At 42.4% G+C, this 24,322-nt stretch overlaps 1 protein-coding gene across 1 annotated transcript; it reads left to right on the top strand.

The window, feature by feature from the left end:
• The first annotated feature begins 7,099 nt into the window (after nt 1–7,099).
• On the top strand, nt 7,100–22,869 carry LOC124039773. The gene is made up of 4 exons (XM_046356133.1): nt 7,100–7,186; nt 10,870–11,528; nt 12,484–12,643; nt 13,115–22,869. The coding sequence occupies exons 2-4, from the start codon at nt 10,887–10,889 to the stop codon at nt 21,157–21,159; spliced, it is 8,847 nt and encodes a 2,948-aa protein (XP_046212089.1). The 5' UTR covers nt 7,100–7,186; nt 10,870–10,886; the 3' UTR covers nt 21,160–22,869.
• The last annotated feature ends 1,453 nt before the right edge of the window (nt 22,870–24,322 follow it).

Raw genomic sequence — 24,322 nt, 5'->3', positions numbered from 1 at the left:
ATCTGCTAAATGACTTAAATGTAAATGTAAATATAAACCACTTTATACATTGAGCTCAAAGCACTGATTATGAAATAAAAATAATAAATACTGATAATTGATTAAATACATAATTATAGTTGTAGCAATGGAATTAAGATGACAAATGAAAGGTACAGTGAACTGAAGGGGTTCACCTTTATATTGAAAGGGTCAGCTATTGCAATGTTCAGAAAATGCCTACAATGGATCCAAGGCCCCAGTAAAACAGGGGCGGCAGTAACCTGCAAGTGAACCCCGAGTGTTAGGAAGACACAGTGGTATTAAATACTCCACTGGGACAGGAGTTAAACAGTGGGGGACTGAGATTCACCGAATCCTTTTGTTGTTGGGTTGAGGGAATGTCAAGGCCACCTCAATTGGGTTGACTCCTGGCTCACCGATGTGTGTGTGTGTGTGTGTTTGGGGCAGCGTATGGAAACTCCATTTGTGTGGTGGTCAGGATGCATCCGGGGGCTCGGACGCGACGGAGGCAGGCTGCACGTCTGGTCTGTTCTGCTGCACTCATGGCTGGCTGGCTGCTCTGTCTGAGACTGACCCCTAATCAGAGGGAGGTTGTCTGATGGTGGCCCCATCCCAAACATAGACGGATAAATCACTCCTCACCCCGGGACGCTATCTGGGGCGCAACATAGCCAGGCCGTCCTCCGTCCCGGCAGCAGACTGGCCCTCCGCCCGCCCCACTTCTCTCCAAAGCTAACAGCCGTGTGGCACTCAGCCCTGGGGTCAGTACTCACACGGTGACAGAGACACATTTCTGCTTTTTTCTTACAATGTTATTGAATGATTGCGTGAGCTATTAAATGATTGTTGTAATAATAATAATATAATATATGCCATTTAGCAGACGCTTTTATCCAAAGCGACTTACAGTCATGTGTGCATACATTCTCCCAACCGACCCAAAAGAGAGGACTACTCTGCACACTTCAAGATTGTGAAATGTACAACATTACAATGGGGCGTAATAGAAACATGTTTACATTATCAAATTACTGTATGCTTATCAGTCATTTCTCCCCTAGTACTTGTTGAGTGTCGTAGTATTCTCTATAGAGCTCAGTGGGAGCATTTCCCAAGCAGTCACAAGTATAGGGATATCACAGTAGACTGTCTGCTCAGTCTGATTCAGTATAACACTAGTAATTAGTCAGTCCTATAATTAGGACTGTAGACAGTTTGTTCCCAATTTATTTCACCGCAGGTTCATGTCATTATAAAATCCTTATTGTTTCCCAGGGAGCCCATGTAAGTGATCACGTAGTACTGGATGCAGTATCCATCATCTAGCTTGTATTGCAATAACAAAACCAGGAGTATGTCATTGGCTAATTACTGTAGAAGCCATTTTGTTGTCTGATTGTAGAAGTCTGGTACCGTGGCCATTGTGAGAGCAGGCTAATTGAATAATAGTCAAACGAGTGAATGAGTGGGTGTGTGGAGTGATTTACCGCACAGAGGAGTGTGCTTATCTCTCCCTCTGCCCCATGGTGGAAGCAGGGATGTCACCAGGCAGATTAGAAACTTGGCACAGCTGATACAGAGCTCTGTAAAATGGAAGGGGTGTGGGACCTCTGAGTGTGTTTCTGTCCACAAATGTGTGTTTTGGGAGGATCTGTCGATATGGGAAGTGTGTGTGCGTATACATGCATGTGCGAATGGGTGGAGTGACCTCGAGTCCTGTTTGGCAGACACTGCTCATTCAAAAGTTGGGAATTCCGCTGATGAAAAAGGGAAAAAAGTGCAACCCTATAAAAGCATGATGTCAGTCGGATGGAATTCTGAATAGCAGGCATTTTTTGGACATTAACAAAGGGGACTGGCTGGACTTTTTTTTTTTTACTTGACTCCACATTTAACTGTCCTCTCAGGATAAATGTAATTTGTACCATTACATACTCAACTAAGAAATCTCTGAAAATATCAAAACTTTTCCATTGGTGTATGTTACAGAGCATAGCTTAGATAGGAGCTTGACCAGCTGCTTGGTTTTTAATTGGAATGGCCAGTCGTAGTCGTAACTCGTTGGTGAGATTGCAGTTGAGTTACATATAATTGGTTGCCTGGCAGCTGCGATGGTTGGAATCTTCCCAGGAACCCACGTCAGCCATATAGGCATATTCTAATTCAAAACAATGCACTCAATAAGATTTTGTTTCTTGCCTCCCATAACTTCTTTAGAACAAAGAGCAAAACCAAGGTGTTTATTTCTGTGAATGCTGAGTGTTGTTGACCTGAAGAGCAGGAATTGACCCCAACACTTAGTGTGTGACATACTGGAGGAGTGTGGCCGTGGATTGAGGAATTACATCGTAGAGAGGTGTCTGACGTGAGTACGCCCAGACAGATCTGCATGAGCAGCTGCATAGAGAACACCAGGCCAAATATAGAGAGGGTACCACGGCCAAAACATATCACACATTTTTCCCCGTTAACAGAATAGGTTTGAATCTAACTCGTCACCAATTAGTTATAGATGCTAAGGGTATGGTATGAGTGGCAATGCACTTGGAATCTGTTGAGACAGATGTTGTGACAGTGTGTGATTTTAAGTGTAATCGGGACTGTGAGAAGAAGAGGAAGAAGAAAACACACAAATGATCACACTAACATCTGGTTTAGTAGAATCTGACTGAGAAAGTTAAAGAAACAGAACCCTTGTGTTAACAATGAAGGTGGATGAAGCTTGAAGCTTGGGTAGGAACACGACATGTCAGTTGTGGGACAGGATCTCTGCTGCTCTATCTGTGTGCCCCCTCCCAACCCAAGCCCCCTGCTTTAAACATTCCCCAGTCTCTTATCACTGGAGGGAGGAGAGGATTGAAATGAGGGGTATGCAGGCTCCAAGCCTACCTGTTTACTTGGAGGCCTTCCTCCATTGTTCACTCCAGCTTCCTTTTAAGGATTTGTCTAATTGTTCTGCTCCGTATTGTTTTGGGAACAGGCCACACAGTGGGTGCACGGGGAGGCTGCAGTGGCATTCCTGAATTCTTCCACGTCTGTCTGGTCAGGCTCAGCAGGAATTCTTTCCTGGAATATCAAGCAAGCACACACACACACTCACAGAAACACATGCTGCTCCCACACACACAATTATCATTTTAAAATGGATGTTTGCTGTTACATCATGTCACTCTGACATTGTTTTGTTTTGAAACATTTGTTACTGTAAGTAAAATTGGCATCAGAATGTTCCTTTGGTCCCTTACTATACTGACCAAGGCCTTACATAGAAGAGCTTCTCAGGAATGAAGCCACCTCCTGAGTAAATCCCTCTCTCACTATAAATAGTTGGTGTAGTTCAGTTTTGGTCGCCCTTGCTTAACATCTGAGTGCAGATATACAGATGATCATAAACAACCGGCTAATACCCTCAGTTCAGATTTCACCCTAATCCACTCTACAACCTTGATAACTCTGTAATCTGTTGAAAGTGAGACGTATATCAAAACTAAAATGTGTTATAATAATAAATATAGTTTCTATAGGAAAATGTGGGATGACAAACGTCAAAGATATTCAAGGTAAATTGCATGAACAAGATACAGGTGTATTAATTAAACAACGTGAGAAGGTGGGCTAAACTCAACGTAAAGGTGAGTGTATCCCAGAAATGGCCGTGTCATGGCATGGCGTGACGTGCGTGCCCTACACACCTCACCTCATCGAGAATAAAATGCTCCTCTCTGAGGGTATTCTAATGGAAAGCCCCCTTATCCTTATCATCTAAAGAATGAGATTAGGTCTACTGCATTGCCTTGCTGGAAAATTAGAAATGGGTAAGGTACCATCTGCTGGCCCTACTGGTCAGAATGGACAAACCTGCTTTCATTTTATAAGGTTCCAGACAAATGTGCTACTAATTACACTTTATATTATCAGTATTCAATGTTATTCTCACTTATAGTGTAATTTATATATTTATATAATTTCTATTTTACATTTGAATTATCAGGCTAACACTCTTAAAACTATATATTTTGTTTTAATTTAGCAATATTTGCCATAATATGTATGAAATTAATGTATTGTCTGTTGTCAGCTGGTAACCAAAGTTTCGATTTGCGATAATTCAAATGTTGCCTTTAACCTCCTACAAAGCAATCACTGTCAATGTTTTGGAGAGATACGAAATGGTAAGGTACAGTACGTAGTGAGATATAAACTCAGCAAAAAAAAAACATTTTTTATTTATTTATTTTTTACAGAAATTGAATAATGTGTCCCTGAACAAAGTGGGGGTCAAAATCAAAAGTAACAGTCTGTATCTGGTGTTGCCACCAGCTGCATTAAGTACTGCAGTGCATCTCCTCATGGACTGCACCAGATTTGACTGTTCTTGCTGTGAGATGTTACCCCACTCTTCCACCAAGGCACCTGCAAGTTCCCGGAATGGCCCTAGGCCTCACCCTTGAGATCCGGGCTCTTCGCTGGCCATGGCAGAACACTGACATTCCTGTCTTGCGGGAAATCACGCACAGAATGAGCAGTATGGCTGGTGGCATTGTCATGCTGGAGGGTCATGTCAGGGTGAGCCTGCAGGAAGGGTACCACATGAGGGAGGATGTCTTCCCTCTAACTCACAGCATTGAGATTGCCTGCAATGACAACAAGTTCAGTCCGATGATGCTGTGACACAACGCTCCAGACCATGACGGACCCTCCACCTCCAAATCAATCCCGCTCCAGAGTACAGGCCTTGGTGTTATGCTCATTCCTTCAACGATAAACGCGAATCCGACCATCCCCCCTGGTGAGACAAAACCGTGAAGAGCACGTTTTGCCAGTCCTGTCTGGTCCAGTGACAGTGGGTTTGTGCCCATAGGCGACATTGTTGCCTATGATGTCAGGTGAGGACCTGCCTTACAACAGGCCTTCATGCCCTCAGTCCAGCCTCTCTCAGTCTATTGCGGACAGTCTGAGCACTGATGGAGGGATTGTGCGTTCCTGGTGTAACTCGGGCAGTTGTTGTTGCCATCCTGAACCTGTCCCGCAGGTGTGACGTTCGGATGTACCGATCCTGTGCAGGTGTTACACGTGGTCTGCCACTGCAAGGACGATCAGCTGTCCGTCCCGGCTCCCTGTAGCGCTGTCTTAGGCTTCTCACAGTACAGTTTATTTACACATCTGCAGTCCTCATGCCTCCTTGAAGCATGCCTAAGGCACGTTCACGCAGATGAGCAGGGACCCTGGGTATCTTTCTTTTGGTGTTTTTCCAGAGTCAGTAGAAATGCCTCTTTAGTGTTCTAAGTTTTCATATCTGTGACCTTAATTGCCTACCGTCTGTAAGCTGTTAGTGACTTAGCGACCGTTCCACAGGTGCATGTTCATTAACCTTTCTAGAGCAGGCGATCCGCTAACGGAACCCCTCGACAACATTCCGCTGAAAAGGCAGTGGGTGAAATTCAAAAATATTTTTTAGAAATTTGTAACTTTCACACATTAACAAGTCCAACACAGCAAATGAAAGATACACTTCTTGTTAATCTACCCATCGTGTCCGATTTAAAAAATACTTTACAGCGAAAGCACAACATATGATTGTTAGATCACCGCCAAGTCAAAAAAACACACAGCCATTTTTCCAGCCAAAGAGAGGAGTCACAAAAAGCAGAAATATAGATCAAATTAATCACTAACCTTTGATGATCTTCATCAGATGACACTCATAGGACATCATGTTACACAATACATGTATGTTTTGTTCGATAATGTGCATTTTTATATCCAAAAATCTCAGTTTACATTGGCGCGTTATGTGCAGTAATGTTTTGATTCCAAAACATCCGGTGATTTTGCAGAAATACTCATAATTAACATTGATAAAAAATACAAGTGTCATTCACATAATTAAAGATAGACTTCTCCTTAATGCAACCACTGTGTCAGATTTAAAGAAAACTTTACGGAAAAAGCATAATCTGAGAACGGCACTCAGAGCCCAATCCAGCCAGAGAAATATCTGCCATTTTGGAGTCAACAGAAGTTAGAAATAACACTATAAATATTAACTTACCTTTGATTATCTTCATCAGAAGGCACTCCCAGGAATCCCAGTCCGACAATAAATTACTGGTTTGTTCCATAAAGTCCATCAATTATGTCCAAATAGCCACTTGTTGTTTGCGTGTTCAGCCCAGTAATCCATCTTCATGAGGCGCAAACACTTCATCCCGACAGAAAATATGAAAGCATTTATATAGGAGTGGTTAAAACATGATAATAACGGTCCTCTGAGTATATGAAAAAAAAGGTTTGGTATACCTCCACTAGTACGCCATCCAGCCCTGGAGTTTTCCCAGACTTAAAGGCTTTAATTGCATCAAGAAGTTCTTCCTCTGTAATTATGTCTTCACACGAGTCTTTCTGTACAGCTGTTAATTTGACATTATTAATAGAAAAACAATCCATATGATTAGTTTAGGTTAGTGGAGATGGAGAATACTGAAATGAAAACGTACAGTGGGGCAAAAAAGTATTTAGTCAGCCACCAATTGTGCAAGTTCTCCCACTTAAAAATATGAGAGAGGCCTGTAATTTTCATCATAGGTACACTTCAACTATGGCAGACAAAATGAGAAAAAAATCCAGAAAATCACATTGTAGGATTTTTAATGAATTTATTTGCAAAATGCATTCTTATATATATATATATATATGTATCTATGTATATGTATGTATCAATGTACTGTATATACAGTATTTACCCAAAAATATATGGGTGATTGGAGATGACGCAGACAATTACATTGATGGAAGCTACAATCTATATGCAATATTAAAGCTGATCTAGCCCCTAATTTATTTATTTATTTTTCAAAAAGTATAGTACATTATCTCCTCAGGTGGGAATCTCTCAAAATTACTTCCTGGAAACAATGAATGACAGCTGAATTAATTATATTCTTTGATCTGGGCAGTGTATAGGCCTATCACACACAGTCACTCTCTTCACACACAACACTGTTCTAGGGGAGATTATCTTTGAGCAAAGATTAAGCAAATTAATCATGATGTTGCCTCCCTAAATAACCCTTAGCTCCCAGCACAGAGCTGGCCAACAGTAGCCATAATGCAGAGCATGGGACAACATTTTGCCGATACTTTTGTGGATACACCAACTGACATTTTTATCATGGGATATTAGGTGAGTTTACTCAATCTTTTATGTTAATGAAATGTTCATTTACTTTTGTTTTAGTTGTATTGTCGATGAGAGGAGTTGAGCTGTCGCACATACCTCTGTTCAAATTAATCTACCTTTAGCCTAGCTACTTTGTAGGTAACACATAGATAACCTTGTAGATAAAATATAGATAAAGTTGTATGTTTCTACCATATAACAGTGTCGGCAATGTTACTTTACAATAATATTTAGTGATAGAAATGAAAGGGCCTATGTGATAAATAGTTACACTATCGGCACAAATGTTTATTTGTACAAATTCCTGATCAGAAATTGGATCAAAGAGACTAAACTATTTTCAACTACTTTAATATTATCCAATAGCCTGAAATAGCAAAGAATCTTATATAATGAATACAATGTTGTTTTATTCATTGTTGTAGTTTGTTGTAGTCTGGTAGTAGTCTGTTAAGCCTGATAACACCATGTCCCTTGAAGTAAACAACATATGCCCTCAAGACGTCACTCAATCTGTTACCAGTTTAATCGGACCAGTAAACACTTAGGCCTAACGAGGAAAATGTGATTTTGTTGATGTCCTTTATGTGTAATGAGCATTGCGAATGGGGCCTGTCTCTTGTATTAAGTCTGTAATCATAATCATCATGTGTTCACTTCTTCTTTCGTAAAGAAGAAGGTATAATAGACAAAAAAATATATACTTATATATACTTTAAAAAATAATTGAAATAGCCTACTCATTCAAGTACATAAGGAAAGATCATTGTTGCATTACCTCCCACTTGTATGATGTATTACTCATTTTGAAAAAATTTTCACAGCACTTTAAAACCTCTTAGGTGTAAAGCCCCCTGTTCTGGTTCCAACCAACATTTTTTATTATAAATTGAAATGGCTTGCATTGAGCGGTAGCCCTGATTCTCACGGACACAGCAGTATGTCTCTTCTGCCTGTGTGAAGCAGGATGTGAAATCTGACACCACTTGAAGCTGGGATGTCCCTCCTACCATTTAATTTGATCTTCCGACTGTCCATCAACTCCTGGCTGAACCCTACGTCCCAGCCACTAACAACGCATATGCCTGGAATCCTTACTTATCGAAACGCAGCAGGAGAGAGTGGTTTTTGTTGTTATAGCACATTCAGAAATCGATTTGTAGCCAATAGATTTTAAACAAAAAAAAACATTTTTTTTTTGTCATAGACGGACTAAATTAATATGGAAGCAAAAACTAAAGCAGGAAGCACCAGTGACTCGGTTAATAAGAAAGTGGTCAGATGAAGCAGCTGCTAAGCTACAGGACTGTTTTGCTAGCACAGACTGGAGTATATTCTGGGATTCTTCCGGTGGCATTGAGGAGTACACCACATCAGTCACTGGCTTCACTAGAATCCATGGATTACAGAAAACATCCGCATTGAGCTAAAGAGTAGAGCTGCCGCTTTCATGGAGCAGGACTCTAACCCGGAAGCTTATAAAAAATCCTGATATGCCCTTCGACAAACCATCAAACAGGCAAAAAGTCAATACAGGACTAAGATTGAATCGTACTGCACCAGCTCCAATGCTCGTTGGATGTGGCAGGGCTGGCAAACTCCTACAGACTACAAAGGGAAGCACAGCCGCGATCTGCCCAATGACACGAGCCTACCAGACGAGCTAAATTACTTGTATGATCGCTTCAAGGCAAGTAACACTGAAGCATGCATGAGAGCATCAGCTGTTCCGGATGACTGTGTGATCACACTCTCCTTAGCCAATGTTTAATTTTTTTATTTTATTTTACCTTTATTTTACTAGGCAAGTCAGTTAAGAACAAATTCTTATTTTCAATGACGGCCTAGGAACAGTGGGCTAACTGCCTGTTCAGGGGCAGAACGACAGATGTGTACCTTGTCAGCTCGGGGATTCGAACTTGCAACCTTTCGGTTACTAGTCCAACACTCTAACCACTAGGCTACCCTGCCGCCCCTTTAAACAGGTCAACATTCACAAGGCCGCAGGGCCAGGTGGATTACCAGGACGTGTACTCCGAACATGCGCTGACCAACTGACAAGTGTCTCCACTGACATTTTCAACCTGTCCCTGACTGAGTCTGTAATACCAACATGTTTCAAGCAGACCACCATAGTCCCTGTGCCCAAGAACACTAAGGTAACCTTCCTAAATGTCTACCGACCTGTAGCACTCACATCTGTAGCCATGAAGTGCTTTGAAAGGCTGGTCATAGCTCACATCAACACTGTTATCCCAGAAACCCTAGACCCACTCCAATTTCCAAACCGCCCCAACAGATCTACAGGTGATGCAATCTCTATTGCACTCAACACTACCATTTCCCACCTGGACAAAAGGAACACCTATGTGAGAATGCTATTCATTGACTACAGCTCAAAGTTCAACACCATAGTGCCTTCAAAGCTAATCAATAAGATAAGGACCCTGGGACTAAACACCTCCCTTTGCAACTGGATCCTGGACTTCCTGACGGGCCACCCCCAGGTGGTAAGGGTAGGTAACAACACATCCGCCACGCTGATCCTCAACACGGGGGCCCCTCAGGGGTGCGTGCTCAGTCTCTTCCTGTACCTGTACTCCCTGTTCACTCATGACTGCTAGCCAGGCACGACTCAAACACCATCATCAAGTTTGCAGATGACACAACAGTGGTGGGTCTGATCACCAACAACGATGAGAAAGCCTATAGGGAGGAGGTGAGACATGGCCGTGTGGTGCCAGGACAACAACCTATCCCTCAATGTGATCAAGACAAAGGAGATGATTGTGGACTACAGGAAAAGCACATTCTCATCGACGGGGCTGCAGTGGAGCAGGTAGAGAGCTTCATGTTCATTGGTGTCCACATCACCAATGAACTATCATGGACAGTCGTGAAGAGGGCATGATGACAAAGCCTAAAAAGACTGAAAATATTTGACATGGGTCCTCAGGTCCTCAAAAGTTCTACAGCTGCACCATCAATAGCATACTGGTTGCATCACTGGCTGGTATAGCAACTGCTCGGCCTCCGTCTGCAAGGTTCTAAAGAGGGTAGTGTGTATGGCCCAGTACATCACTCGGGCCAAGCTTCCTGCCATCTAGGACCTCTATACCAGGCGGTGTCAGAGGAAGACCCTAAAACTTGTCAAAGTCTCCAGCCACACTAGTCATAGACTGTTCTCTCTGCTACCGCACGGCAAGCGGTACCGGAGCGCCAAGTCTAGGTCCAAAAGGCTTCTTAAACAGCTTCTACCCCAAGCCATTAGACTCCTGAACATCTAATCAAATGGCTACCCAGACTATTTGCATTGCCCCCCCCCTCTCTTTTTCACACTGCTGCTACTCTCTGGTTATTATCTATACATTGTCACTTTAATAACTCATCCTACATGTACATATTACCTCAATTACCTTGACTAACAGATGACCCTGCACACTGACTCTGTACAGGTACCCCCTGTATATAGCCTCGCTATTGTTATTTTACTGCTGCTCTTTAATTATTTGTTAGTTTTATTTCTTAGTTTTTTTTGTTGGTATTTTCTTAAAATGGCATTATTGGTTAAGGGCTTGTAAGTAAGATTTTCAAATAAAATGTGATTTGACAATAATCAATCTACTGTTAACCATGATTTCTTCTAATTAAATGACCAACTGTCATTCATCCCTTTCCCTCCATAGCCTATTAACCAGCCATAATGAGTGAGGTGGGTCCAAGAAGGCCCCCCCAGGACCAGTCCTCGGGGAGTGGGCACACAGTGACCACGTCACGTCACCCCTATATCACAGACCCCATCGCCTCCAAGCACGTCTGCTTCTACAAGAGCGGTGACCCTCAGTTCAGTTGCCTGCGCATGGCCATCAACAGCCGCACCTTCAAGACCTTCGATGCCCTCCTGGACAGCCTCTCCAAGAAGGTCCCCCTGCCGTTCGGAGTGAGGAACATCACCACCCCGCGGGGTGTCCATGCGGTGCACACACTAGATGAACTGGAGGATGGGAAGGCCTACATCTGCTCAGACCAGCGGAAGGTCAAACCCATCAACATGGCAGCAGCCAGTAAGAAGCTTCCACCCTGGTACCATGCCAGGCCCATGAGCGCCCGCCGTCGGGCCTTGCAACTGGCCAAACAGAACCCTGGCAGGCCCATGCGCAAAAGAAAACCTGTGACTGTGCGCACACCTAAGAGGCTAATGGTGTTTCGGAATGGGGACCCAAGTGTCAAGCACAATATGATGCTACAGAAGAGGACCACTCCCACCTTTGAGGCGCTGCTGGATTACGTGTCCGAGTTGATGCACTTTCCTGTGGTCAAACTACACACACCGGATGGAAGAAGGGTAAGTGCTCTCTCCATGCCTATGGACACTACAGTTACTGCTAATAATAATAATAATTTCAGATTTGCTTGTTATTGTTCAGTAACACTTCTTTCATATGTTCAACCTCAAGCTCCAGTTAGAGCAGGACACCACAGCTGATACTGTAACCAAACACGTGTGCCTCTCCTTTAGAGGTTCAGGCTCTCAACTCTTACCTCACTCAACATTGGTATTATCCTGTGATGCTCTCACGTCATGACTGGAGGTGACCCAGCCTTAACTGATTGGCAGCATGTTGCCTGACTGACACATAACAGCCAGAGAAAGAGAAAGTCCTAAGCTCCTTAATTGTTAATCATATTAACTGAGGAGGCATTCTGGGATACTGTTCCTTCTGTAGCTCAGTTGGTAGAGCATGGCGCTTGTAACGCCAGGGTAGTGGGTTCGATCCCCGGGACCACCCATACGTAGAATGTATGCACACATGACTGTAAGTCGCTTTGGATAAAAGCGTCTGCTAAATGGCATATATTATTATTATTATATATTATTATTATTATTATTATTATTATTATTATTATTATATTATTATTATTATTATTATTATTATTATATTATTATTGTTTCTAGGGACCTCAGAAAGTTCACCTTTTTTTTAATGTGTCCTGAGATTGATTTAGCCTTGGTGTCCAATATTTATTGCATTATCAATTTATCAATTACAAACAATTTACTTGATAATTTAAACTCTTCTACTTCTATTTTTTTAGCAAATTGCACATAATTTAGGTACCTACATGATTTAGGTACTAGGTATTTGATGAAAATAATTTGGATAAATAAAGTATTAGCTTTAAGGCAGGATTTTACAAGTGGGCTATTTTAATAATTAATAGATGCCGTTTTTCCCAGCAAAATGTAATTCCACTACTATTAGAGTACAATAAAAAATATTTAATTTGTCTGTCTGCAGGTGGATGGGCTCCCTGCTCTGATTCTATGCTCTGGTATTGTAGTAGCTGCCGGTCGGGAGGCCTTTAAGTCTGGAAACTACAAGACACAGAGATCTTCTGCTCCAACATGGCTTCCTGCCAGACGAATGGCATCTAAAAGACTAAAACAACCGGCACCCCGTAAGTCTAATTAGCTATGTTCACTCAACATTTTGTATTTTTTTTGCCTTGATGTTTTAAATAGAATTTTGACAGCATTTCCCTTTTAACTGCCATGTTTCGCATTACTTTGAGAATATGAAGATGCACTGTTAGACATGAATGTATGTCACATCTACAGTGCTGTCTGTCTAGCAGTAATCTATCCCCTCCCTGTCTACGCACCTTTACGGGATAAGCAGTGGGAAAGTGCTGAGACCTTAGTTTCATCCATAATACCATGGATGACCTACATAGACCTACTCTCTTCATATGCAGCCCGTCATGATGCAGTAAGAACAGTGTGGACAGTGGATCTGGTTTTCTAACTAATGTTTTTCTTCTCTTTTTCTTCTTGCTTCTGGGGGATTTGATGACCTGCTGAAACATCTTTGCCTCCAAAAAATGTCCATCCATCGTTTTTCACATTCTCTCCTTTGATCCACTCCAAAGGGAAAATGAAGTCCGTGTCCAGCAGCAAATCACATCTTTTCTCCTCATCGTCAGAGAGATACTTTGTGAATCAGATACACCACTCCGTTGCAGGAAGTCAGTGTGACCTCCCCAGTAACAACACGGGATCTGTGGTGCTGGAGGCTGGCCATTTTCTGGAGTCAGTTGCCGAAACGGACGCCGACACCTACAACGGACATGAAGAGCCCGACAACTGTATGCCCGGTGATGATGACATTGAGAAGTCCTTTCGGGTGAACCAGGATGGCAGCATGACGGTGGAGATGAAGGTACGACTGACCATCAAGGAGGAGGAGACCATCCACTGGACCACCACCCTGACCAGGTCCAGTGTGGCCAGCCAGCTCAGTGTGGCTGAGTCTGAGCTGGAGATCAGATCTCCTGAGTCCAATGCCCTACCACCAACACAACCCAACGCCATGGGCACCATCAATGGGTACAATGCTAAAAAGGATGATCATGATGATGAGGATGATATGTCTCCAGAGGCCAGTGGACTTACCAGTGTGGAAGGAGATGATGCGGATAATTCTAAAATACATGTCAGTGAGGTCTCTCTCAGGAGGGCTCCTACCCCAGGACCCAGGAGATCCAGACAGAAGCAGGCCTCATTGGAGAACATCAACACACCATCAGGAGATGAGATTCAGGAGAACATTGTGGGATCATACTCCTACAGAGAGACAACTAAGAATGGAGAGGTCAAAGAGGAGTACTGCATGGTCAGACAATGCAGCAGCAGGCCAGTCCCTAAACCAAGGAGAGTTGGCTCTATGGATATCAACAATTACAATAAGACTCAATCCACTTTTAAATCAGGGGCGGCAGAGATCTTACAGATCCAAAATGGCGAGGAGGAAGTCAGAGAAAGTGTAATGCAGATATACGAGCAGCAGACCTGTCAGGACAATTTCCTTGCTAACAGCCAGTACAGTGTCCAGGGTGTGTCCACGTATGGCCTGATGTATGGGAGACCAGCCACCTCGGAAACAGCCCACTTCTCCTCTAGTAATGACTTCGAGATGGAGCTGGAAAGACTCTCTGCAGCCTCAGAGTCAATCAGCGTGCGGAGGGCTGACCAGTCTCTGTCATCTGCCTTCACCATACCCACTTTTAAGGCTGGAGGATCTGTCCTAAGAAACGGGGTACTAAATGTCCATAAAACCAGTCTCTCCAAGCCCGCCAAAGACAACGAGACCCCAAAGTTGGTCTCTGAAGCAAGCAAAGACAATTCCACCACTAAAGCTGTAAAGAAAGTCAAGAAAAGGTTCTCAAAGCCCAAGTTGAGAAAGTACCAGGTTCGTAAGAGTACAACACCAGACAAAAGACGTAAAGAGAGTAGTGCAAATGGTCCTGAAAACAATAAAAGAGTGAAAACTGGGGGGTTTAGCCGCAATGCATCGATAAGGAAAATTTATGGACCAAAACCTGCCAGAAGTGTAATGAAAAATAAACTAAAAGGAAAGGAAATCAAATTAAATATTGAAAACCCAAAGGAATCGTCAGTGAAAGAACTAAATGTTAGTGAAAATGGAAATGAAACGTCAGTTTCAGGAAAGAAGAAATCATTGCACGTTTCATTTCCTACGGAGGCCCAGGTGAAGGCAACACTGAAAAGGCAGAGGTCCGTGCACGAGGAGAGAAGGATTGCGAAAGAGTGTCATGATTTGTCACTGCCTGCACTCCTTTCGTCCTCTTCTAATATCAATGAATATGTTGTGAACTGGCTAGAGAAAGCCCTCCCAACTGTTTACCCAGACCCAGTGGAGGAAACTCAAAATGTGGAGACACCAACAATGTCTCAGGTAGAAACTGAGGGGGACATTATTCCAGATGTGTCAGAAATCAATTGTGAAATGGACATTGAAGAAGATGAGTCTTGTTTTTTGAAAGAAAAAACACACATACCAAGTAGTCCATCTTTGGTAACAGCAGCATTTCCAAATAGAACATTTGAAAATATAGCAACACAGACAAACCTGACTATGGAAAACACAACATTACCATGTCCTTCTACCCCATTACACATTGATACTATACAGGAAAGGTTGCCCACTAATCCCTCAGCTGAAAATCCACCTCTCTCCAATGGTTTCTCTGTCTTTCTTCCTGCAATAATCTCGGTAGAAAAGTCATCACCCTCTGCCAGTCCTTCGTTGGAACAAACATCAATGCCCATCAAGATCTCAGTAGAGAAGCTACCAATCCCAAATGATCTGTCATTGGAAAATACATCAGTACCAAATAGCTCCATAAAAGAGAAGATCCCAGTCTCAAACTGTCTCTCGCCTGAGAAGACACCACTGCCTGCTAAAACACAAACAGAGAAGACACCACTGCCTGCTAAAACACAAACAGAGAAGACACCACTGCCTGCTAAAACACAAACAGAGAAGACACCACTGCCTGCTAAAACACAAACAGAGAAGACACCACTGCCTGCTAAAACACAAACAGAGAAGACACCACTGCCTGCTAAAACACAAACAGAGAAGACACCACTGCCTGCTAAAACACAAACAGAGAAGACGCCACTGCCTGCTAAAACACAAACAGAGAAGACGCCATTGTCCAACAAAGTCTCAGATGGGTCTTCAGTAGTTAGCAGTCCCTCATATTTAATGTGTTCATCACCTAGTAGTTTAGGTGATGAAGAACAACCCTTATCAAGCAGTCCTTCATCAGACGAGGCTCCGTCAACGACTGGCCATGTATTTGAAAAGACATTGTTCAACCACTCCACTCTGAAAGAACCACCATCGCCTAAACTCGCAACAAAAAAGACACGATTGCTCAGTAATCTCTCCCTGGAAAAGCAACTATCATTCAGGAAAGCCTCAGCTGAAAAGTCTTCAATATCCAGTGATCCTACTGTGGAAAAGGTGTTGGTGGATAAGGCACAAATCTCCAATGGTCTCTCATCTGACAAGACATCACATCCTGCTAAAACCTTAATATCCAACAATGTCTTAAATGAGGCTTCATTAGCTAGTAGTCCCTCATGTTACATCTCGACATCACCTACTAATCGCACATCAGATGAAAGAGCCTTATCAATCTCCCCCCTATCAGAGGAGGATCTATCACCCACTGGCCATGTATTGGAAAAAACAACATTGTTCAACCACTCCACTCTGAGAGAAACATCATCACCTAAACTCCCAACGAAGAAGACACGATTGATCAGTAATGTCTCCCTAGAAAAGCAACTATCACTCAGAAGATTGTCAGTGGATAAGTCTTCATTGTCCAGTAATCCTACTTTGGAGAAGGCACAGTTATCAAACCCTGTCCAAATCACAGTAGACAAAACACAACTACCGAACAGCCACTCATTGGAAGAGACACCGCCACCAAATGAGTCTTCCTTACCCAGTGACTCCACTTCAGAAAATACCCAATTATCTAGCAGTCCTCAACCAGGAAGGACACCACTACCAAGACATATCTCTTTGAAAACACAATTGCGCAACAATTTTTCACCTGAAAGAACAAATTTACCCACTCTGATGACGAGGAATAAGTCAGCTCCCAGTAATCTCTCTTCAGAAAAGATACCAGTACCTAGTAATCGCACATTGACAAATAGACTGTCACCATATTCTCAGACTTTGGAAATAGTGTCACCACCTACGAGACTCAAGGCAAAAAAAAAGCCAGTATCTAGAAATCACTCTCTGGAAATCGAACCGTGCCCAGTAAGTCCCACCTTGAAAAGGACACCTCTACCAAGGAAAAGCCGCCAAACGCCATTATCGCCTAAGTCAACGCCAGTACATCTCAATTCCTCCATGAAGAAGAAACCAACACCTCCCAGTCCCGCTTTGGTGAATCACGAAGAGACAAATGGTGATGATAACCTGAGCAATTCAGATCAGGGAGACAGTACAAAAGTAACAGCAGAGGAGCCTCTAACAAAAGCACGGATACCATCATACAGAGAACAACTACCTCCCCAGCCAGACATGAAACCTGTGCTAGAGAAGCTCTGTTTCTCAATTCGGTCAATTAGACAAATCACACACAACAATCGTCCATCTTGTCTTGAAAAGTCAAACAGCTTACCTGATTTCTCCTCCCATGTGGCCTCTACATTTGGGTCATCCTCCAAAGCTCTCCTGGCATTCTTATCTGTTATTACCTTAAAGGAAAGCTTCACGAACTGGAACATACCTGAATTGAATGCAAACAGTGTAAGCTGTGCTGAGGCTTTGAAAATGATAGAGTCTCTGAGAGAAATTGCCAACATAGAGGATGCAGAGGAGTTGAAAGCTAGCCTGTCAGATTTGCAAAAGTCTACTTCCTCACAACTGCTGCAAAGTTGGAAGGGCTTCCAGGAACTCAATGACAAAGTCAGAAGTCGCAGCTCAGCGCCGAACAGTTCAGAGCATGATCTCTTGTTTGAGACACACCCAGTGGAGGACTACAACATTAAAGAAAAAGCACTGGATATCGATGAGCTAATAAATGAGCTTGATGTGCCAGAAAAGGTCAAGGAAGCATTGGCAGCCCTTTCAACAGGGGTGAGCATGAGCATGAGCATGAGCATGAGCATGGATGGTAATGAAATAAACATTTCTAAAAAAGCTAATGAAAAAGTGGAGTCATCCCCAGAGGGAAGGGTAAATGCCAATTCAACCGCAGTCCCTAAGGAAGAGGCTGAAAAAGATAATGTGCTTAATAAAGAGGCTACTGTTGATGTTAAATCCATCATTAAAACATTTACAAATATTCACCATCCCAAAGAGGTGGCTGAAAATACAGTGTCACCAATCCCAGAGAGCCCAAGCAGTAGGCAAGAGCAGTACATCTCCTCAAGAGAACACAGCTTTAAAGAGGATTATATTTGCCACAGAAACAGACAGCCAGCAAATAAGGAAGGTGCTGAACTTGAGCAGGACAACTGGGAAGAAGAGGAGGCTAAATGTACATACAAACAGGTTAACCATGATGAAGAACAGACATCCTCAGAGATAGAGCAAGCTTACAGTTTAGTATTGCATGATGGCTATTTGGACAAGCCAGCCTGTTCTGTGGAGGCTAGAGAGAAGGATGGGGACATACAAGCAGGCTATGTGGAGGAGGAAGAAAGCTTGAAGAAAGAGCAAGAATACTACATTGAGAACCCACCAAGTCATGTGGGGCAGGAGGTTACATCTATGGAGCTGCAGGTCAGCTGTAAGGAAAGCGTAGAAAACGACCAGGCTAGCTCAGAGGAAGAACATAAATGTCATGTTGAGGACCAAATTAGCCACGTGGAGTCAGAAAGTAAGTGTGTGGAGGAGGAATGGATGAAGGAAGAGCAACAATGTCACATAGATGATCAGCCAAGCTATTGTGGGATGCAGGTTAGCCGTGAGGAAAGAGAGTCCACCCCTGAGGAGCAGGCTAGCTCAGAGGAGGAATGTGAGTGTCACATAGGCCAAAACCATGAGGACCCAGAGGTCAAATGCTTGGACCTGCAGGATAGCAGTGAGAACGGAAAGTCCACCCCTAAAGAAGACCAGGCTAGCTCAGATGAAGAGGAACGTCATGATGCGAGCAAACCAACCCACGAAGAGCCTGAGGTTAAATGTACAGATGTAAAGGTTAGCAGCGAGGAAAACATGTCTAGTCTTGAAGAAGATCAGGCTAGCTTAGAGGAAGAGCTCGAATGTCACACTGAGAACCAACCAAGTCACGAGGAGAAAGGGGTTAAATGTACAGATGTAAAGGTTAGCAGTGAGGAAAACATGTCTAGTCTTGAAGAAGATCAGGCTAGCTTAGAGGAAGAGCTCGAATGTCACACTGAGAACCAACCAAGTCACGAGGAGAAAGGGGTTAAATGTACAGATGTAAAGGTTAGCAGTGAGGAAAACATGTCTAGTCTTGAAGAAGATCAGGCTAGCTTAGAGGAAGAGCTCGAATGTCACACTGAGAACCAACCACGTCACGAGGCGAAAGGGGTTAAATGTACAGATGTAAAGGTTAGCAGTGAGGAAAACATGTCTAGTCTTGAAGAAGATCAGGCTAGCTTAGAGGAAGAGCTCGAATGTCACACTGAGAACCAACCAAGTCACGAGGAGAAAGGGGTTAAATGTATAGAGATGCAGGTTAGTAGAGAGGAAAGAGAGTATACCCCTGAAGACGACCGGGCTACCTTAGACGAGGAAGAGGAAAACCGTGCAGACAACCTTCCCAATGCAAATGCACACATTAACATGAAGGATGAGCAAACTCACTTATGGATGAAGCAGACGACTGAAAATGAAATAGTGTCTACTGTCATAGAAATGAAGCCTAGCTTGGTCAAACAGCATTCTAGCGATGACAGGATGGATAAGGACAGCGGAAAGGATAGTGAGCAGCATGTTAGCTTTGAACAACAGTCTGATACTGTAGAAGAAGCCAACGTTGAGGATAATCGGCGTGGCACAGAGAAGAAGCAAGTATGCTGTGAAGAAAAGCTGCCTAGCTCTGAGGCAGAACATGTTGGCGTAAAGGATGAGCCATATACAGAGGATGAGAGTTATGCAGAGTATGAGGAAAGCGTCGTAGAGAAACAGCCGTTTGAGGAGGATACGAATTGCGAAACGACTGAGGCAAAAACAATCAACCGCTTTGAGGAACCATTGCCATCTGTAGCAGAGCGAGTAAAACTACTGGATAAGAAGATTGCTGATGTAGAGCAAAGGAAAAGCATTACAGTAGAGACAACTGGCATCAGACCGTTTGCCCACATAAAGGTTCCCGCTTTCTCAGATGGCGATGATTTAACAAGCGTATCCCATCTATCTAAGGAACAAGCCGAGCTTGTGGAGGAAGCATCTGAGATGCAAACAACCAATTATGTTGTTAAGGATGTCAAAGAGCAAGACAACGCTCCTGTGCACCCTTGTAAAAGGACAACGTGGCCTATAAATACATCAGAAACGGTAGTCATGTCCCCCCCAGCTCCACAATCCTCCTCGCTAGCATTTAGCTATGATGGCTGTATAACTAGAGAGCCTGAGGGAAATAGGGTCAAGAAGATAAAGGAAATGTTTATGGCAAAAAGCATTGTGGACATTCAGTATGGACAAACAAGACTAACCAGCCCAAACAGCTCAGATCTGTCTGACAACAGGCCAGGGACTTCTGATGGTAGTCATCGATCACTGACGTCAACTGAGATGTCCAGTGGTGAGGATGATTCTGTGAAGAAATCCATCACGAAAGGCTTTGTCAGGAGAACTATTGAAAGGCTTTATGGGAAGAAAGATGCAAATGAAAAAGTCCTTGCCAGTGAAAGTCAGCCAATATCTGTCCCAAGACCAAAGTCCAGAGAATTTCCTGGTAAGATCAGCCTTTCCCCATTCCATAATGCACGGACCAAAGTAATGTTGGACTTATCATACTTCAATGCCACAAGCTCTTTTGACACATACAGTGAGCCAACGCGGTGTATCGCCTTCAATACACAGGTCGGGCCTGGAGACTGTGTCCCGATAGAAGAAAACAGGTGGCTCCTCAGAGAGTGCGTGATCAGAAAGTCTGTCTCAGAGCCTATTAATATTTACAAGAACACATCTGCGTTAACGGAAGATGAGTGCAAAGATGCAAAAGAAGATGTTCCATACTCCCTTTTCGGCCACACCGATCGGGAGGACATGGTGAAGACTGTGAAACCTTTTGTGGCAAAGTGCACCTATTTCAACCTGCCTCATGGCTGTGACTCAGACCCGTACCAGGATGACCTAAGTTCTGTCAGCAAGGGCAGTGACATGGGTGACATCTCGAAGGACAGTAAAGACAATGCAGAGGAACCCAAGTTGTGGGCTGAGAAGAATGGAACCCTGCCAGATTTCTCCCCTACTGACTTCAAGATGCCAGATAATAAAGTGCACCCTCTGATAGAAGGCCCGGGAGGTGGAAAGGTTGTGGTGGTCCAGCCTGGCAAAGGTCAGTCTGGCAAAGGTCAGACAGATGTCAAGAAAATTCCACAGGAGCCAGATGCACTAGAGATGCTCTACTTCTCCTGTGGGCAGCACTGCCCCATCCTTTGACTGTGACACTTAAATATGGGCTCTCTGCTAAAGTCAGCTTATTACAGAGGGCATTCAAGGTACAAAGAGATGTCGTATATTTCTTTAAGATGGATAAGACTCAGTGTGTCCTGTGGGATAAAGTTATTAATGGATACTTTGTGCCTGAACATTAACGTTGCCACTATGATGGCTTTTACAGCATGATATCATAATACATTGTAATGGATTGTTAAGAAAATATACATTTTACAATAACTTAGGTGGAATAGACAACACTAATGGGTGAAACTTATTTCACTAGTTTTTTCTATATCATGTGAATTGTACAATTTTCAAAAAAACATTTTACTCAACAATCTGTTATGCCATGTTCAACTTTTAATACCTTTTAAAATATTCTGTAAATATTGCATCTGTACATATTTTTACAATAACACCTTGACTGTGTATTTTCTGTGTACTGTGTATTTTCCACCCTCCATTGGCACTAGGTAGGTGGGCTGTCCTAAGAATGAGCATCCTGTGCATTACTATAATCTTGTTTAAAATGCTTTAAACAGATCAGGTCCTCACTGATGTCACGCAATGGCAATCCCCTTCACTCAGAACCTAACATGCCTCTGGGTCGTACCACAAAATCAGTGCCTTTTGCGTCCCTTTGATATTTTAAGTAGAAACTGTGCACAAGGATAGAATTTAAAAGTCTGCTATATTAAATAAAGTTCCCTTTAATGTAGACCACATAGAAAATTCAATAAATCCGATTTTTCTTTTATATGAATAAAGGTTATTTATTTCATGGGATTAGTGATTCATTTTAAGATTTAAAAACAAAAATGTCCCTCTTAAGGTGAGCCCAATAACGTGAACTCAATTCAATATGGTAAACAATTCCCTTTTTTAAAATTTAATTATATCTTAAAAAAAAAAAAGTTTTTTTAAAACACTGAACATCTAATAGTCAAACTGTGTAAAAGCAGGCGAGCTGGTTCTAGCAAAACACTGAGCAGTTCTAGCAAAACACATCAACGCTGTTACCCATAGATAGACAGGCTATAAATGCTATAAATGTTTTAACGATACATTTTTAAAATTGTGAAGCTAGCATTCAATTGCCTCCCCCTGTCACAAGGGGATTTATGGATGATTTAAGATAAAGCCGTCAACCCTGTTATGGTGATTTGTAACAGGGTTTTAACCTCTTGAGATGGGAAAACATATTTTTTTTTATTAAGTTGAACATGTGCTCTTTATGACAGACATTTTAAATTAGGTGAAACAAAATGTTTGTTTTGTTTCACCAAGTTACACTACTCAAAAGGCAATGAATTGGTGGAACGACCCCCCCCCCCTCGAGGTTCATGGTCATGCCTGTGCAGTGTGGTCAAAACGGTGCTTGACCACAAGCTCTAGAAATGTATTGTCTGTCAGTAACCCCCCTGGTATAGTGTATTAACTGTACAGTTCATTTATTTGTGTAAATGCATTTCTCTTGCATCATTACATGAGAGTGAATTCTTAAAGTATAGAATGAATTCAGAAAGCATACATCGCTAGATTTGCATTTATAAACAATAGCCATAAGCACAACCTGCAATAACAAACTTTCATCACAATACTTCTATCATAGATGTACATTTCTGGCAGCTGTGATTTATTCTATTGAGTGTTTTTTTTTCTTTACTGAATTTCTGTCATTTATAAATAAAAACAAAAGCTATTCCTGTTTTTGTCCAAGCTGTTTGTCTATTCTCTGTGTTTAATGTAGCCACAGGTTGACAAGTGTACAAGATTCATCTGTAAAGGGCTCGTCTACTGTAGATGCCCATTTTGGGTGAATATACTGATGTGTGTGGTCACGTTTAGTGGCTAATCAGTAGACCCTACATTTGTGGAAATAATTATATGAACTATATTTCCCCTATATAACATATGGAAGTAGTAAAGTATTACACTGTAATAGAGATTAACCTCCTGGTTTTGATCTTTTCAGATTTACTGAAAAGTTCTTCCCGGCCTGTAATTTTTTGTTCTAAACAATTTTTCCTGATCAGTATCAGAGCAGCTCTGAGGATCAACGTAGCTCAGTGTTTTCTCACGCCCACCGTCTGAGGAAGTGTCCATGTTGTTCTAAGGTTATTTTGTTTCTCTGAAGTAACCTCCGAGCAGGCCCGGTGTTGTGACAGGAGAGCCGCGGAATGCACTAACAGGAGAGTGTTTACGTCGCTCCATCTACAAAGAAACAGAATGAGAACATGGTGGCCAGATGGATTTGGGGATTTAAATCGGGATGCTTGCCGGAGTTATGACTGGTGTTGTAGCATCAATTATTTCCTGTTCTAGTATCAGCCAGTCTCAGAGAGCTGATATGAAACTCATAAGGAAACGTGTGACTGCCTATTCTGACACATAGGACTGACAGTAATACAACACCCACCCACTCGTGCTGTTGGGTTAATAATGACTGTGGCTTAAATTAGAACATTCAAACAGCAAATCGGATAGAAACCTGTCTGTCAAACAGAGCCACCGTGACTGATAGGATATGCACATAAATATCTCATCAAACTTCCTGGTAACATTGGGCTTTGTCTGTACTGGCCACCACTGGTAACACAGAACAGAGAAAATATGTTGACATGTACTGTGGCCACTAGGTGGTGGAAGAAGCCTTCATCACCCAACCTATTCCAAGGTGGTATAGAATAGATGTGATATGTAACCACGAAGCTTTACTTGTCAATGTCAGCTATAATATTATGATTGCTGCATGCATGTTCAAAACTGAGACATTGCAACTTAAATCAATAGCAGGATAGTTTTTCAAATTTTTTATTTTTAAATAACTATTTACATGACAGCTCTGTATAAATCCATTTAGTTTTCATACATGTGACAATTTTTCAAAAAGAAAATGTTTTAACATGAAGGGCAATGTGATGATTAAATGCATCACATTGATACATGAAAATGTATAAATCACAACCCTTTGTGATGGCTGAGCAACAGTTCCTTGGATTCCTGTAGTAAAAAAGATAATAATAATAATATTTGACATGGATGTTTTCAACTCCCTCAAAAACCAAATAACACAAAGCTTTTAAACCCTTTCAACGGCATTGCTGATATAATTCATGCCACATGGTTAACTTTGAATTCTTAGTTATTATTCGCATTTAGG

Source organism: Oncorhynchus gorbuscha, linkage group LG07 (assembly GCF_021184085.1).
Source record: "Oncorhynchus gorbuscha isolate QuinsamMale2020 ecotype Even-year linkage group LG07, OgorEven_v1.0, whole genome shotgun sequence".
NCBI classification, from domain to species: Eukaryota; Metazoa; Chordata; class Actinopteri; order Salmoniformes; family Salmonidae; genus Oncorhynchus; species Oncorhynchus gorbuscha.
Note: the sequence above shows the minus strand (reverse complement) of the source record. Positions and strands in the feature narration are given on the sequence as shown.

Coding starts and splice junctions, on each gene's coding strand:
- LOC124039773 (XM_046356133.1), top strand. CDS start 10,887: ATGAGTGAGGTGGGTCCAAGAAGGCCCCCCCAGGACCAGTCCTCGGGG. Junction 11,529..12,483: donor ACACACCGGATGGAAGAAGG/GTAAGTGCTCTC, acceptor GTCTGTCTGCAG/GTGGATGGGCTCCCTGCTCT. Junction 12,644..13,114: donor ACTAAAACAACCGGCACCCC/GTAAGTCTAATT, acceptor TCCACTCCAAAG/GGAAAATGAAGTCCGTGTCC.